This window comes from Lepisma saccharinum, chromosome 5, assembly GCF_977018435.1.
Source record: "Lepisma saccharinum chromosome 5, izLepSacc3.1, whole genome shotgun sequence".
NCBI classification, from domain to species: Eukaryota; Metazoa; Arthropoda; class Insecta; order Zygentoma; family Lepismatidae; genus Lepisma; species Lepisma saccharinum.
This window is the reverse complement of record NC_139233.1, coordinates 83,746,650-83,764,323: the sequence shown is the minus strand read 5'-3', so window position 1 is coordinate 83,764,323 and position 17,674 is coordinate 83,746,650. Positions and strand designations below refer to the sequence as shown.

At 35.5% G+C, this 17,674-nt stretch overlaps 1 protein-coding gene across 4 annotated transcripts in view; it reads right to left on the bottom strand.

Moving 5' to 3' along the window:
* Positions 1 to 206: 206 nt before the first annotated feature.
* Positions 207 to 17,674, bottom strand: part of LOC145987916 (uncharacterized) — a 44,126-nt gene continuing 26,658 nt past the window's right edge. For 3 of the 4 annotated variants that reach the window (XM_083122732.1, XM_083122733.1, XM_083122731.1), the window contains exons 4-6: positions 12,491 to 14,207; positions 3,304 to 3,458; positions 207 to 1,136 (exon numbers count right to left, since the gene is read on the bottom strand). In XM_083122732.1, coding sequence (XP_082978858.1) covers positions 989 to 1,136; positions 3,304 to 3,458; positions 12,491 to 14,207 — 2,020 coding nt within the window. In that variant the 3' untranslated portion in view covers positions 207 to 988. Of the gene's footprint in view, positions 1,137 to 3,303; positions 3,459 to 5,026; positions 5,215 to 12,490; positions 14,208 to 17,674 lie in introns of those variants that run through there. The other variant, XR_014441697.1, reaches the window with a different exon arrangement.

The window sequence follows — 17,674 nt, the reverse complement described above, 5'->3', positions numbered from 1 at the left end:
CATCTGAAATTATTAGAAACTGAAGCCTTACCTGCTCTACATTCTTAATTTTCATGAGTGATGTAACCTGTTTGTAGATTTTAATTTCACCTATTAGCCTACATTTCATTTATTTTTAATTCAACATTCAATTTTATTTGCATTTTTCTTTCATTTCGAAACACATTGTATTCACTATGACCGTACCACCACGTGTGAAAATATGAGCATTTATTGAAATATTAATTATCAATACAATTCATTACAAAATTATGAAAATGTACGGTATCTTACTAGTTCATGGAACATATCAATTGGATATCAACCAATAACAGCCCCTTAATGCATTTTGCCAGTATCTTCTCTCTCACACACACAGACCCACTCACTCCTCCTCTTTTTCTCTCTCTCTCTCTCTCTCTCTCACACACACACACACATACATACACAGAGATAGACAGTCCGAAAGGGTTTTTCCTAATGTTCTTCAGAGTTTAAAAGATGCATTACATGCAAGTTACTGAACATAATGAAGTGAGCACACCTTCTTATTCACCATGGATGATACAGTACTGACTCTACACTTTGACAGAACTATGTTCAAGAACAAACCAGCTTCTTTCTGAAATGGGAGGAAAAGTTGTCTCAATCAAAAATGAAATGTAAGTTGTCTTGCAACTGAAGCATAAATGACATTCGCAACATGTCCACAAACATTAATCCTATTATGGTGTTTTCCACCAGAAAGAATCGATTGTACACTTGTAGCAGACATTTTCAGAAGTGCACTAACGTGACTCAGTGGCCTGGTTGTGAACTAAAATGGAACAAATCATACACGCAAGAAACCACTGGAGTGCATCTTTTGTTCTGCACTAGTCTTTTTATCATGTTAAATCCACTAGCCTATGTGAAATACACCTTGTTAACCCTGAAGAAGCTTACGAAACACCCTGTGTGTATATATATGTGTGTGTGTGTAATTTCATTACATAACTATCCATTGCTTTCACTCTGTCGACACTGCAGGTCTGAAGTCTGGTAACACCTCCTGAACTTTATGCCTCCAAATTTCTTTCCTTCTTTCCTTTTCTCTTTCACCTTGCATGACAGATGGTAACTTCCTCCAAACACAAAAACAGCTGGCCATAATTAACCTGAAAAACAAGTGTATAGTAATGTCTGTAACAGTACACTAACACGTACAAAATTACATTCAAAAATGCATTTTTTGGTACATTTTCTTAATTCCTGAACACATACTACAATGAAAAAATGTATTTATAAAGAAGGAAAAAAGGACATTACAATGATTCCAACAAGGTATAATACATAAATATTGCGGATTATTGAAAATTAGGCACACACAGGAGATGTACTACGTATAAATTTACAGCGAAAAATGCAGGCTTGGCCATGGCCTGTTTGGTCATGTGAACAGTGAAGCATGAACAATTTATTCTGTTTACTCTTTTTCAGTGAGCCTCTCGTATTTTACCTTATGTTCAGTGTCTTTCAATATTGGCTGGTGGTATCATTGTTGTTAGGAGCTTGTGGTTGCAACATTTTAATTCTTTTCATGTGAATATACCTAAAGGGCATAATTGTGTATTTTGGACTGTTTGTTTCCTTCACATTATCATCTTCATTCATGTTGTTGTTCCCTATATTTTACTTTATTGCTTTTCTTTTAATATTACTTATCTGCTCTTGTACCTATTTTCACGGCAATTTCTTATATTTTCTTTCATTATCATTGTTTAGTTTCTGAATTCTTAGAAAAAGTTGTACCATCATAATGTTCAGTCTTTATCCAGGTGGCCACTCTAGGACCATCATAAAATTCAAGTATAATTCCTTGTTTTCAAATTAAAAAAAAAAATCAATGGTACAAGAAGATATTTTCTCTATTTCAACCTTACATATTAAATATATTAAAATATAACGAGTATATAATCAGGGTGGCTACAAACAAGCAGAAATGAAATTCCCTGACTTTTCCAGGTTTTCCAGGACAAAATTTACATTTTTCCCTGACAATTACAAACAAAACTAAATCGATGTTTTTGCAAATGGAAATAATAAACTCATACAGATCCACGTATGGTTTTGTTAAGTACCAATATTATCTTCTATGAAATTGACTTAATTTCTCTATTCTCTATGATTTTAATTCAAACTGCAAAATAGTGAATTTGGAAATTTATTACAATTCACAAGCTAGGGAAGGATTATGGAATTTTGTCATACGCAGTAAATTTAAAATAAAATACTTGATTGTTTTTAAAGTTACGACTAAATGAGATAAGAGTGAATGATTAAGAAATACAATTTGTAATTTATCAGTCTCCTTATACATTCTCGGTATTGTATGTTGATATTTCCACTGAGGTTTGGAACCATCTGCTTGCTAGAACCATGAGTGCGGTCTCATTTTTCAATGCATAAAGCTACTTCTCTCTTCTCTGTAAAGCAAACAACTTAACTCTTGCATATAAGTGTAACAATTGAATCGAACAAAAGAAATTGTCCTATTTCCTTACATTATCAATGGGATTTCTGCTTCAGTACAGTATATCCAAGTGAAGTACTGTGAAACTGACAATATGCAGTTATACCATTAATGCTGACGAAAAGGGTATGTAGCTATTAGAAATTTAATGCAAGGAATTTATAGATTTGCATTGTATAGGTACCTGATTTAGCTAACCACACATTAAAACAGGAACACACTAATAATAAAAGCTTCTGAAAGTTCATATATGAGGGGCATCCTGAAAAAAGCTCCAATGGTGCCTATACGCAGTACTAGTGGTCAGAGATAGACACACACACATGCAGGCAGGAAGAAGTGGCATGTAGCTGTAATCTGGAACAGTTGCAATGCAGCCGTTTTAGGACAATTCTAGGTTAAAGATTGCAGCTCTCATACAGTCTCCCACCGACTGCGATGTAGCCTACATTGCACGCTCAGAATTTGGCACAGAGCCACCAGCAATCGTGTGAGGTGTGCAGACCGGACGTCGTGAGTGATAGTATGGTCAGACGATGGTGCAGACAATTCACGGAAGGCCAATCGAATGTGCACAACCCCATACAGCTCTGTAACCAGTATAATCCAAAAATAGAGTATACTGGACAAAAGCAAATTACTGTGAATACAATTAAGGATACGCATATTTGACATGTACCACTTATTCCTGTATACTTGCATTTAATCTAAACATTCCTTTACCTTATGTATTGTATCTATAATAACTCTAGCATTAGAAGACATGAGGTATGAGGAAGGAAAGTTGTAACAAATGCAGTAATTCAACTTACCTATTGTAATGATTTTCAGCTTTCCCTAGTTGGACAGCTGATTCACGCTGAGCACACCAGGAGAATTGACACCAAGCTACAAATACACGTTCTTGTAATCTCAAGTCATGCCAATCTTCTGCCACTTGATATTGCTTTTTATTACTAATGTAAAACTGTGGAATAAAATGTATTTGCATTATCAGTATTTTTTCAAACAAAAAATATACATAATGAAAACGTTTTCTCGGGATATCAGCCAGGTGATTTTCGGATAGGCTTCCGAGCTTTCGGGAGCTGACATCACTCTCACCTTCAGGAATTAAATTATCTCTTTATTTTACTTCGCCTCTTGTTCCAGTTTTGACTAATTTGCGAAGATGGGGATGAGTGATGATATGATGAAATTGATGAATGGGCACTCACAAACATCCATGCCCAGGCCAGGATTCGAACCGGGACCCCTGGCATCATAGCACGATGTGTTAACCACTCTGCCACGGGGGGCAGCTCATCTTCAGAGATTGAAGTGCAGAGATGTGTCAGAGGTTAATTCTTATGTACTCCTCCCATACAATACAAAAAAAGTTACCTCTGGTACATCTCTGCACTTCAATCCCTGAAGATGAGAGTGATATCAGCTCTCGGAAGCATATCCGGAAATCACCCTGACTGATATCCCAAGAAAACCTATTTATTATTCGCTTCCAGGAAAGTTTCAAGAATTACTAAAAATATACATCTCATGTTCATACAGGATGTGTACTACGTAGAAATTTCAGTGAAAAATGCATGTTCAACAAGGACGGGTGGTTCTCTGGCATACAATATCATTGCTTTACCAACTGAGCTACTGAAACAGATGTGTTTTCGTCTGATTTTTTGCTTCGACTGTGCTATCTGTTTGGGAATTGTCAGGTAAAAGAGCAAAAGTGAACCATTTCAAGCTGCAATCACAATATACTCCATGGGAACAAATCAGTACATTGGCATATTACCAAATTTATTGGTTATAAATTGTTAATGAACTGCTAATATGGATAATTTGAATCAGAATAACTATGCAAAATTTTATCTTTGTAGCATTTTTGGTTTCCAAAATACCCAAACTGATATAACTAATGTTTTATCTTGTAGGCATTTAACAACACAATATATGTCTACTTTTATTGGTTATGGATAAGTTGTCAGTTTTTTGACTCCCCCTGACATATGAACAGCTCAAATGAGACAATAAACTTCCTTTACTAGCACCTTGTATTCTATCCATTCATAAAATTATGTCAATGTGTCTAGTAGTTTCTAAGCAATCTATAGGAATAGGACGGTTCAACTGTTAAGCAATAACAGACCAATGGCCAGATCAATTGTGAAAATTATGTTGATACATTATATATATCTTTCACTGCACCAAATGAAATGTAACTTTACTTGGTTCCGAGATATCAAAGGTTAAACATTAGGAGGTGTTTAAGAAGAAAAAAACTTACTTTCTTTTTGCAATCCTATAGTGTCTAGTGCAGAAAAAAAATATATCGGTGGAAGAAATTTTTCACAAAAATGTTGGTATTTTTCGGACAACTCCTTATGAAGGCAGATAGACAAAGTGCACAACCCCATTAAAATTAGTACTTGCAACTTATTTTATTGGTCGATCTTTGGTTACATCTTCAAAACAAGCATGCCAGGAGCACAAAGTCCCTAAATATGTTCAGCTCTTCAGGCGAAATAACCCACAACTCACCACAAGGAGGTAGATTATTTTTGTTGAGTTCCAGTTTGTTTCCTCTACCCATTTCCCACCGGGGAATCATGATCCTGCAGGGGTACACATTTAATTCAGTTGGTTGTCACTGTACATTCCAAAGCTAAATTCTTGGTTTTTGTTCCTTGTTGTCATTGTTTTTAAGCCAGAATGTGAGATTCTTTGTACTGAAAGTATCAGAAATTAGATGTGATTGCCAGTTACCCTTGATGTCTTTCTGTAAATAACGAGCTGTGATGTACAAGGGTTGCTCCGAAAGTAATTCCTCCAATTTTTGTTCGCATTGCAGGTGACAGTGTAGGTGGTTGTTGGTGATACAGTAGTGGAGGCTGAATCATTCTGAAAATATACCTGGTACATCTTTGCTGTGCGACAGATGGTGACAGAAAGACAGCCCACAGATGTGAGGTCTGACTTGGATGCCTGTTTGAAGCAACGGCGTGTGATTAAATACCTTCACACGGAAAAGGTTGGATCAATTGAAATCCATCAACTCCTGCTGCAGTTTTATGGAGGCCACACAGTACATATTAGCACAGTGAGGCGGTGGGTGGCATGTTTCAGCAGTGGGAAAAATGAAGTGAAAGGCAGACCAAGTTCTGGACGGCCATGCACAGCTGGCACACCAGAAAATGAGATGCGTCTTGATGAGCTTATGCATTCAAATTGGTGAATAATGACCAGGGAACTGTGCTTAGAGCTGAATGTTGGGTTCAATGCTAACAAAGTTAAAGGCTCGAATTCCCAGTCAGACCAGAGAAGAGGGAAACCTTTTTGCCGCAATGCCAAGCCACACATCAGTTTGAAGATCAAGAAACACATTGCCAAATTTGGCTGGACTATCCTTCCACATCCACCATACAGTCCTGATTTGGCTCCATCAGATTTCCATATTTTCAGGCAAATAAAAGATGCATTGCGTGTGCAACATTTCCCAACAGATGATGCAGTCATCACAGCTGTGAAACAGTGGACTAAATTGGTTGGTGCTGATTTTTACGAGCGTGGTATACATCGCTGGCAAAAATGTGTAAACAAAGGTGGTGATTACATAGAAAAATAGTGCATTGCAGCTGAAACTGTGCTTTACTCAATGGTGTATTGTTATCTTTTGTATCTGCTGTGGTTTGTCCGAAAAAAATAAAAATGGATGCATTGCTGTCGGAGCAACCCTCATAAATATCAGCTGCACAATCATGCAGGTTAGGTTTTTCTTTGAGCTCACAGTGTGTACAGATTTTTGTGCGATACACCAAGGTTGATTGCTGAATGCAATGATAGTGTATTAGAATAGTTTATTTAGAAGCAATAGTTAAATATTTTCATGTTGGAAAGAACACTTAGTTTCAAGCCTGCTAGTTTATAAATTGTGAATACGTGTTATCTGGTATGTCCTCTGATGAATAAATAATTATCATATATTTTCTTCTCGGTTCTTGCAGATGGTTATGTGCTACAGTTGCTGAGAAGTTCAATACTGAAAAACATTCAAGTGAAGGAGTACAAAAAAACAACAAATCGGGGGGCAGCATCCTTGGCATATTTCACAGAAATCACAGTGGAAATGATTATGATGTTGCTTCTAATGAAGAGCATATCCTACAATAAAGGATACTATATTTAAAAAAGACAGAGACCATTAATTGTTTGTCGACTTGCTTCTTCCCTTGATGAAGTCAAAGTTTGGTTTGTCTATTTTATGCTAAGATAGGCTCACTGAGACTAAACCTGTAGTTTAACCATTAGCGAATAGAAGCCTCTCCATGTTAGCCTCTATGGACAAGAACTTTCCAGGCACGTGCTTTTCAAACTTGCCGTGAAGTAATAAAAAAATCGTAGCTCAAGAACTAATTGCCGTAGAGAGATGGAATCAATTTTGTTCTCTATCTTAATGACAGGGCTTTTAGCGAAGGTAAAATTTATACATTATATATTAGAATAATGAAAGTTAAAGGAAGAAGATGAAGAAAATCAAAAATCTTACACCAAAATTGGCATTCGGTATGACCCTGTGACACAATAGACCAAAGTGAATGAAAAAATGGTGGTTATTTGTTGTTGTTGTTTTATTATTGGTGGTGGTGGTCCGCTAAAGGTTAAAAGGAACAGTGACTGATGACATTTCTATCCTAGGTGGAGCAGAAAGGAAGCTGTGAACGAAAATTGTACACAAAACAGTTAGAAATTTGTACATTTCCATACCTTATGTTGCTATTCTGCAAGGATCTACATGTTGGAATTCTGACATTTTCAAAACTGCGTATACTACATTTTGGAAATTGGGAAACAAATTTCATACAAGTGTCTGAGCAGACCTCATAGAGCAATGTAGCAATTAATCATTTAAAATGTAATGCATGGTTTAGGAGGAGCTTTTGAGCCGAAATTGTCACAGCAGCTAGAAACCTTGGAGGACTGGCCTGGTAATGCGTTTGAGTTGTATTCAAGATGACAGGTAACGAAACTGGGAAAATATACTTCATATGGTTGATATATGAATTTTCTCAATTGGATTGGATTGCAAACAATCTTTGCTTCTCCGCAATTCTGTTAAAATTTGCTGGCAGGTACTCAATGACATATTTGTCTTAAGAAAATCTTCATTAATGGTCTGTCAAACTTTTTGGATGCTTTCATAATTTCTGTTCATCAAAGGATGGTTAGGTTGTGGCAGGTCTTCAATTGAAATGTTACTTTTTAACCCTCCGTAACCTTTTTTTAAAATTTTGAAAGCACCAGGTAACTTATCTTCATTATTTCCCCGAAAACATAGAGGTGTTGGCGCCTCTTATCTGTCATTCTTTCAGTTGATTACATGCCCCTCAAGTGACCGGTCTCACTTTGGCGGCACTCAGTACCCTACCTTAAATCACAGCACGCAAGCCATGAATTTGGCGGAAATAAGAAGAATCTGTTCGGAATGCAAATTATTTGTATGCAGAAACCGTTGCATGCCCACACAAAATTTCGGAGTTATCAAAATAACGATATTGAAAAGAGACAACATTCTGTTCCTTATATTTGAGTCAGTATAAATTTCCTTACATATACCTCGTAAGAGTACGAGAAACAAATTGAGATTTGAACATTTTAAACATACTTTGTAAGTTTCTTCAAGGTGTGTTTTCTACATTAGATTGTTTTTTTCTGGGAGTCGGAGACATTTTGACAAAGAATTTTGGAACAAATAGTTCCTTTCTAAGGCCATGTAAGTTGTATGATTTCAATTTGTTTTGAAAAATACGTTGGCAATTTTTGGAAAATACTTTGATATTTTTGTCAATGGTGAGTTCTCTTTTTAGTGCCTTCATTATATGGAAAAGTTTTAATTGCTTTTAGAATAATATTTTGGTGCATTCGCTTCAAGAGTCTAAGCTTGTAATTGTATGAGAGACTGTCATTTTTGTTTACTTTTCTTCAATTAGCAAATAAAAATGTCCGAAATGGACATGTTTGCGTTCATGTATATTTCACCTCATTTCCTCGATTTGCAACAATAATTCATGTAATTAATGTTGGTTTTGATGAGGTGGCACTGAGTGCCATGCACGGGACATTTGTGCTGCTATGAGGATGCAGACGACGGAGGGTTAAATTGGAAAACCCCTAGTAGCATCAAAATGAACCATAGCAATGATCTCAACTCCAGTTTTCCCAAATAAGAAACAAAATTTCATGCACTCTCTTTGTTCCTTGTGATACCCATGCCAATAATTGCTGGAATTTGTGAATCAGAACACACACAAAGAAGCACCATGGATGAACTGAACCACACCACACAGAATGATGCCACTACGCAAACCATAAGCTAACAACACCTAGGGTCACAATTCATAACTACAATACATGCACAAGCTACATTGCAATTCTTGTTATTTTTGGGTAACCCATTGTACGTATATGCCACTGATAACGCATTGTCATATGAAGTATGATGAGACATACTAATAAACACGTTCTTCAATGATGAAGAGGTTTTTTCTGTATATTAACCATGTGATTTCCAGAGGCTTCTGAGCTTTCGAGAGCTAACATCACTCTTGAATCCCTGAAGATGAGAGTGATATTAGCTCTCGAAAGCTCGGAAGTCTATCCAGAAATCACATAGTTGATATCCTGAGAAAATCTCTTCATCATTTGCTGCCAGGTAAGCTTCAATAATTACTTTCTTCAATGTTCACATAATAATCATTGTTTCACAATAAGAACAATATTAAAAAGTACTCAAAAGTGGTTCTTCTTAGAAAATACAAAATTTCATTTCATTCTTACTTCAAGTCTTATTTCAGCCCTGTTTCCAAGGCCTTCTTCAGGCTTTCCAAGTAGTTAAAAACATTAAAAAAACTCACAATTGGTTAAATGATAAAATATTTAAAAAGTTTTAAAAGTATGATGGCAACAAGTTGAAGCATGCTCAGTTGTAAAAGACCACAGATAACCACTTTTGTTTAATGTTTTAAACTCCTTGGAAAGCCTTTGAGATGGGAGTGTCGTATTTTGGAAGTAGAGTCACTTGTAAGTATTTTTAAAATATTTTTCTTGTTAACAGACAAATGTCAAACTTCAGGACATAGATAAAAAATTCATGCAAAAAATTGTAATGCAGTGCTTTCATTTAAATATTCTGCCACTTGAACGCAGGCTATGTAGTGGCTGGCACAGCACATTTGGTGGCAACTTTCCAAGCTGGGAGTTTCAAGTTTCTCTTCAGTAAAATCACAGTGCAGAACACCACAATAGAGCTAACTCTATCAACATATCTCTGTCTGCTGTGAATGTCAGTATCAGTATTTGCTTTCATACTTCTGTGTAGACTGCCCGGGTGATATGTGCTGAGTGTTGATAAGTGTTATTATAATGCTGCAACCAACATAAGTACACTTCAGAACAAATAATTTTTATGTATGATTCTTATGTGAAAACAAACTCATGCGGAAGTGTGAGGATTTTTAATGGAACTTTCTCAAAAGACGTGAAAAATATGTGGTAGAATGAGGAACAACATTCCCAACATCTGCAACAAGAGTGCTTGATTACTTTACTTGAAATTGTGAAATATTTTGATTAAAATAATTCAAATAAATCTATCTATGTGCTTGAGTTGAGAGGTTATGCACATCAAATTTCCCTGGCAAGAAGCATGGTTCCAGCCATTACACGAGTAGGGTTACCAGACGTCCGGATTTTCCCGGACATGTCCTACAGTTTAGCCTTATGTCCGGCGTCCGGGAGGAATTTGAAAAATATCATAAATGTCCTACATTTTGAGCGTCACATAATATTAATTAGGAAAATACGTAACAGAAAAAAGTCATGCAAATTACAAGTCTATGGACTCCGCTTCCAAACTCAATAGAGAAATTTATTTTGATTCAGTCATTGCACAAAAATAATCAAGTTTGTCCTGCTATTAAACAAACGGGAAAACGGAAGCAGTTAATGAACAAAGTCTTGGGACCACTTTCTGAGCAGAATTTCTTGCATTAGGGTTTATACTGATGGAACAAGGTGTTGCCTATTCTTATTCAATATTCAATATAATTTGATTGTAAAGCAGGAGTATAGAGAACAAAGTTATTCAGGGTGTCTGCCAGTCAAGAAAGTCATGGAAGTCAAGAAAAAGTAAATAAATCAACAAGTAGGTCAAGAAAGTCAATAAAAAGGCAAAAAATTATTCTTGTGGTCAAGAATTTTTGCTATTGATTGGTTGATTTAGTTTATTTTACTTCACTTTTTTCTGTCCCATTGGCTAATCGCGAAGATTAGGATGAATGATGGTAATATAAGATGGATGAATGGATAGTAATAAACATATAGGGACAACCGACACAAACCCCACATAAGATTATACTGGCTGTGAGTTCAGACGCCAAAGCCTCGCTTGTCTGCCAAACACAGTTCAGGATGCATTAATACGAAATAGAAGATCTAATTCTCTTCAGCTTCAGTTTTCATCTTAACTGGCCCTTTGGTAGGGATTTTCATTACATAAATATTTATTTTCTTAATTACTAATTTCCAACTTTACCTAAGTAGGATCTAGAAAAGTCCAGAAAAAGTCAAGATTTCTGGATGTATTATTTTGGTAGACACCCTGTTATTGAACTAAAAACTACCCAAGATGAAACCATTTTAAATTCCAGTAATTATTTTTCATAAACTGTGTAAAATGTTTGGTATTGGTCCCTATAATTTCAACGAGTTTGACTGTCCACTCTAACATCAATATATAGTTTGACTAAACCTGAAATTTTGATAAAAATTGTCTCCTCCTCCTACAAGTAAGAGGAGTATTGATTAGTATGATTGCAAGTTGAAATTTTGCATTTAAACATTCGTTGGGAAATATTATTTTTAAAAACTGAAAAGTGTCATTTTTAAACTACTTCCTAACGTGTTCTAAGAAATATGTATTATTTATTGAGAATGTGTTGCGTCCTACATTTTGACTTAATGTCCTACATTTTGGGACAGCCTGTCCTACATTTCCCTACAGCGATCTGGTAACCCTATACACGAGCCATGTTCAAGTGGCACAAGAACCAAATGAAGGCACTGTCTATAACAATAAGTGCCTTATCTTTACAAGCTGTGACAATGTTTTAGTTTTAAGTGGCTAGCACTTAAAACAGTCAAGAGACCTTGGTTTGGAAACATAAAACAAACAAAAAAAAATGTATTGTTTAAAAAAACGACAACTTTAGGAACAACTGTGCTTCATGCAACTGAAAGTAATGTTATAAACAGGAGAATTAAATTGAAATATGTACTGGATGCACTTGAAATATATTTTTAATAAATAAATGAAAAGTTTCTTAAGTAGGTCAAAAAAGCTTTTTTCTAACCAAGTAAATTATCTGAACAAACATCACAGTAATAGCTACTAAGCTGTAAAATATTTAGTATGTGGAAACTTTGAAGATTGAATACAATAACTTTAGTTAATTAAATTAGGCACACACAGGATATGTACTATGTAGAACTGTTAGCGAAAAATGCAGGCTCGACCAGGACTCGAACCCGGGTCTCTTGACATTCCATGCCATTGCTGTACCACTGAGCTACCAAGCCAGCTGACTTCGCCTAATTTTTTGCTTCCGCTGTTTTACCTGTGTAGAATCGTCTCTGCCAGTGCTACTGCAAAGGGATCTATTGCCCTTGAAACACAGTAGTAGCTCAGTGGTAGAGCAATGGTACAGAATGCCAGAGACCCGGGTTCGAGTCCTGGTCGAGCCTGCATTTTTCGCTAACAGTTCTACGTAATAACTTTCGTGCATTACAATGTTCATAAAAGTGTAGGAATACTGAGTTATCTTTTATAAAAGAAATGGTGAAGGTATCTGAACCATAAAAAAATGAACATGAATGTGCATGAGATTAGAAAGTCAATTCAAAATCTAAATCAATCAATCTACAGAATCAATGAAATCAAATATATATTACCTGAATCCACAGGAATAAATATTTCTGAAGCAAATGTGTGTTGTGGAAATTTAAAGCGATATTCAGCTTCTCCTGTAGAATAATTTGAACAGCAGTCCTCCATAATATAAAAGTCCTACGTATCAGTGTTGCACTGAAATGTTGTTCTCCTTTCTTCATACAGACTTTTCTTACATCAAGTAATTTTTTAAATGGACGAATTCCAAACTTTCGAAGCAAATGCTTCTTGTAATGATCTGCAGCATTTCTCATTAAACCACACCATTTTTCTTGCTCTATCATTTTTAGTCTCTGGATCTCTTGTTCTTGCCTCCTCTTTTCCATTATTTCTGCAATTCTTTTCTTCTTATCTTCTTCTTCTTTTCTTTGTTTCTCCTCTTCCTCTTTTTGCAGTTTCATCTTCCTTTCCTCTTCCTCTTTTATTTTTTTCTCCATTATATATTTTCTTCTTGCTGCACGTTCAGCAGCTCTTTCCTCCATTCTCTGCACAAAGGCTGGTGGCGGCATTGATTGAAAGTTTACTTTTGAAGTGAAACTAGATTCACTATTTTCTGTGACATTCACTGCATGTCTTGAAGTGGTTGTTTTAAACTGCCGTACCTTCTGCTTCAGTGAAAAACTGCAATGAGGCAAAACATCAGTTAAAAGAGAACTCATTTCATTTGTGGATAATTCCATTTCTGTTTGCAATTTGGACATCGTAAGCTCCTCAATCAGTTTAGTCTGTTCTTTCAATTTTTCTTTCTGTTTCTCAATAATATCTTTTTGCATTTGAAATCTATTTTCATATCTTGCACCATTCAAATTCTTTGTTGGTGTTCCTTTTACTGACGAATTTACTACTTTAACATTATCTTGAGAAGAGTCTTGTTTTTGCTTCACATCTTCAATTTCCTTTTTCCGCTGTTCTAGAAATTTCAGAAAGCAGTCAATTTTATCCTTTCTTAAACTTGTTTCTTCCAGAAGTTGTTTCCTTCTCTGACATTCTAGCACAAAATTTCTCCAAGTCTCCCACGAGTTTCTAAACAATCTTCTGTTGTAAAAAGTCATAGCTTTCTCATGCTTCTTCTCCAGCAAAATAAGTTTTACTTTGAGCTGACATGTTACACTCTTCAATTTCCTCCGCGTAACATACTTTCTCCACTTCTGCCAACAAGCCTGCAACAAAGTGTCACTTTCACTAGGAGCACTAGAAGATTCACTAATACTAGGTTCACAATGAATTGACATTTTCCACTTAGAAAAGTATTTGTGTAAAAGTTTATGAATGAAAAGTTGGTTCAAGTAAAAATGTTCTCCACAAGCAAAATCTTCATTTGGTTCATAAACTTCTGGTTGGCTTGATTTAGCAACACCATCATAACACAACATATCATCAGGACAGCTATTATTTACATGGTTGAACCACTCAACATTATCAAACTGTGCACTTTCTTTTGTGAGATCTTCAGAAACATATTTCTCACATGAAGGGTTAGTCCAAGAATTAACATGAATATCATTTGACTGACTCATTGTGCTGGTTGCTACTATGTTGGAGGTATTTGATGTTAGGTGTACATTTCTTTCACACTTTATTGAACAATATTTCTTTGGTGACTTGTCCTTTACATCTCTGCTCGCTTGTAATCTTATCTTGAATTTCTCTATTTCTTTTGCTACTAAACAGGCCTCCTTTACCTTGGACATTCTATCCAACTGTTCCATTAAAATGAACCTGAAGACAAAAATATTTCTCGTATTATCAATGGTGTGAACGACTAAAAATTTACTATTAAATGTAAGTACAAGGGCTGAGCTGATATCAATCCCTACGTATCAGTATCTGTTGATACCAGTGGTATTGATATCAGAGAGTACTTGGTTGACTTTATTTACCGATACATTTCCAGCATTTCATTCTTTGTGGGGCTTGCAAAAAATGTTGTGCAACATTTGTGTCTAATGATTCTGGAAATTATATAAAAAAAACAATGTTTCCATTAATTGTTAACAAAACTGTGTGAAAAATTGCATTTTGTGATAACATTAAATGTACATATTTTAATATTGTGTTGTAATTCTTCAATATTTTGGAACAAAGCTCTGGTATAATTGGAGTGGAGAACTCACTCACTAATATTAATAAATATGAGGGAGAGTCATATGAAAACCTTAAAGTCGGACAAGAATTACAGGACAGATTGTAAACAGTTCAAATTTACATGACCTCAAGGCTGCAACACTGATGAACTGAGCTTCACACCACCATTTTTTTTTCCATTTTAAAGATGGCGCCTCCTGCATAAACATGCACCAGCGAAGAGCATTGGTTTCTTGCCCTCTGGAAGCCTAAAACTTAAGACATTCTACGGCAAATGAAAATTCAATGTGTCTATGCATGCTTACCATGCCAGCAAATTTACAACTAGAGGAGGAAGTTCGACAATGGCCTCAGTCTGCATGCAGATGGGTGGAAAGACCTTTGTGGTGGTTAATAAGTGACTGCACATATATTCCAAATATTTTTCTTCTTGAGGCACTAACTCAGACTTGAAAATATAAGTGAATCAGAAAAATGTAACAAACTTGTTCAACTTTACATGCAGAAATCTACTAGATAAAAAAAAAAAAATAAGGTTTTCATTTGACCATCCCTCATATTTTTAACAACTTTTAATTGTTACAATTTTCAGGCATCTGTATCTGTGGGAATCAGTAAGAGTATATATGGATACTGCTTCAAAGTGGTATTGGCTCAGCCCTAGTAATTACTGCCCAATACATGAAGCAATTCAAGATTCTTCTTTCAGACTGGCCACTCTAGGACCATGATAAAATTCAAGTATAATTCCCGGTTTTCAAGGCAAACTTCCCAAAAATTCAAGGGTACAAGCAGATGTTTTCTCTATTTCAACCCTACGTATTACTACTCTCCCCCCTTCCTGCCCCACACACAAATATATTAGCAACATAAAAGGGTCTGTGCGATTCCAATGTATCCAAAAATTCAACTTCAATTCAATTCAATTCAATTGAAGAGTATATATATTTAATTTAAGGTACGGAGTTTACATTTGCCACTTTGCATACTCAGACTAGAAATACATCTACAAACACAAGCCGTAAATGTTACAGGATGTAGTAATCTACAAAAAAGGGTTAATTGTAACCTTTCTGCTATAAATTCACAATAGAAAGTTAGGACAGGTGCATCTACCCCACCCCTCCCCCAAATAGAATTTTTTAATATTATCCTGAAAGAAGAAAAGAAACAACAAACAACCAGCCATCTGCACCAGATGTGTAAGAAGTGAAATCTAGGCTCCAAGTGATTGTTTTTACAAAGCAGACATTAAGATGCCAATCAAACTAGCAGAAGATGCCAATTGGGCAAGGAGGAAAAATGTGACATGTTCTATTTCTAGTGCCAAAGGTGCAGTGTTCATGGCAGGAGGACTGTTGTTGGTGATGACCTTGCAGATGCTAATTTTTCGCTGCTTCTGTGCACAACTATATATGATATCATGGATTCAGTTTTTTTTTTTTTCATTCCTAGGAAATGCATTTAAAGGTGTTCGTGTGCCCTCTATTATAATTATCATTCAATTCGGACTGCTTCTGTAAAAGAAAAACAATTAAAGCCCTGTGTTTTTTTTTTCAGTTTCATATGAAACAAAACTGCTTCCATTTCCTACACCTTCCCCAACACTTCCTACTTGCAGTACATGTTGCTGGCTCAGATGCCAGCAAATATATCAGTTTATGATCTTCTATCTTGCCACATTATGGCTCGTCCAACAAATGCTAAAGGGGAGGGAAAAGAATAACAGGGAGATCTTTCCCGGCTTCTGAACTTTTGTGATGCTGATATGGTATTCTCACTGCTTTTCTCTCCAGCCTAGTTCCTTGAAATACAATATTCTATGTCTTCATGCAAGTAAAACAAAATCAGAAGTCCCACAACTTCAAATTTCTGGCAATTTCTATTTGTATGAAAATAGTTGGCTAACCAGTGGTAAAGCAGATAACATAGAAGAATATGCCACTGAAAAATCATAAAGCAAGAGGATAAGAGAAAGGTGAACAGATACAAACACATGGATTAATCCAGCTTCTGACTTATGAATTAGCAGAAAATGTTATGCAAAAAAGTAAGATCACAAGAAAGTTGCTACTGATGTTTTCTGCCAGGAGGAACAGTTTTTCAGATTTAAAAAAGGATTATACTAAGATTCTTGAATTCATGTTTCGGGGAATGAAAGATGTAGTAGCTAATTACTATATAAAAATGAGTATTCACCTATCTGCGAAACCAGGTTTTTATGATGTTCTATACTAGACGTACATGCCATTATACATCTTACATAAAAAAATGACAGTGGACACGCACACCACACCTGGATCAATTTACTGCAGCAGTTGGCACCAAGAAACAGCAAATAACAACGCACCTAGCAGCATACTGCAAAACTAAAAACAACAGAACCTTACACGTGTGAATGTTCTCTATTAGAGCACAAATCAATGTTTTGTTATGTTTTCATTGTAAACTTAAACTCTGTTTGAAACATCAAATGTGCATGCTTCATTAACGTACAATGTCAAATAACCAATTTTACCCATAATAATTTGTATAACATTTATGTATTTTCCAACATGAACATTGATATGGTAACAAAATGTAACAGTTTTGAAGACCGAGATAAAAATGGATTCATCAAAATGAAATTTGCAGAATTTTGTTTCTTAAAAATTTTCAGGTAATTGTACTAATATTATCAGCACACAGAAGTTAGCTTCACATTCTATAATTCATGGAATATTTGACTAAAAAGTAAAAAGAGGAACTAAAGGTGGACTACTATCTGTGACAAAAATATTGAGCCTCGGTTTGGTGGCTTGGAAAATTGTACTCTGTGGGAGAAAAAAAGTCAAATTTACCTCATTGGAAAGCTGCAAGTGTCTGCTTTTAGACAAAAGCAAGACAAAGTGATTTTAACTCTGTCTATTCTCTATTCAGACAAAATATTCGTAAAAGTGTAGTTTTTTGTGTGATTTTTACATAAGTCGAATTCAATTGTGTGTAGTTTCGTGTAAAACCGTCGTAAAAATATGACTTTTTTTATTGAAGCTTGTTTGTATGGAAATATCTGAGCCAATATAATGGTACTATAATGGTACTATCATCTGTGGAACAGCCAC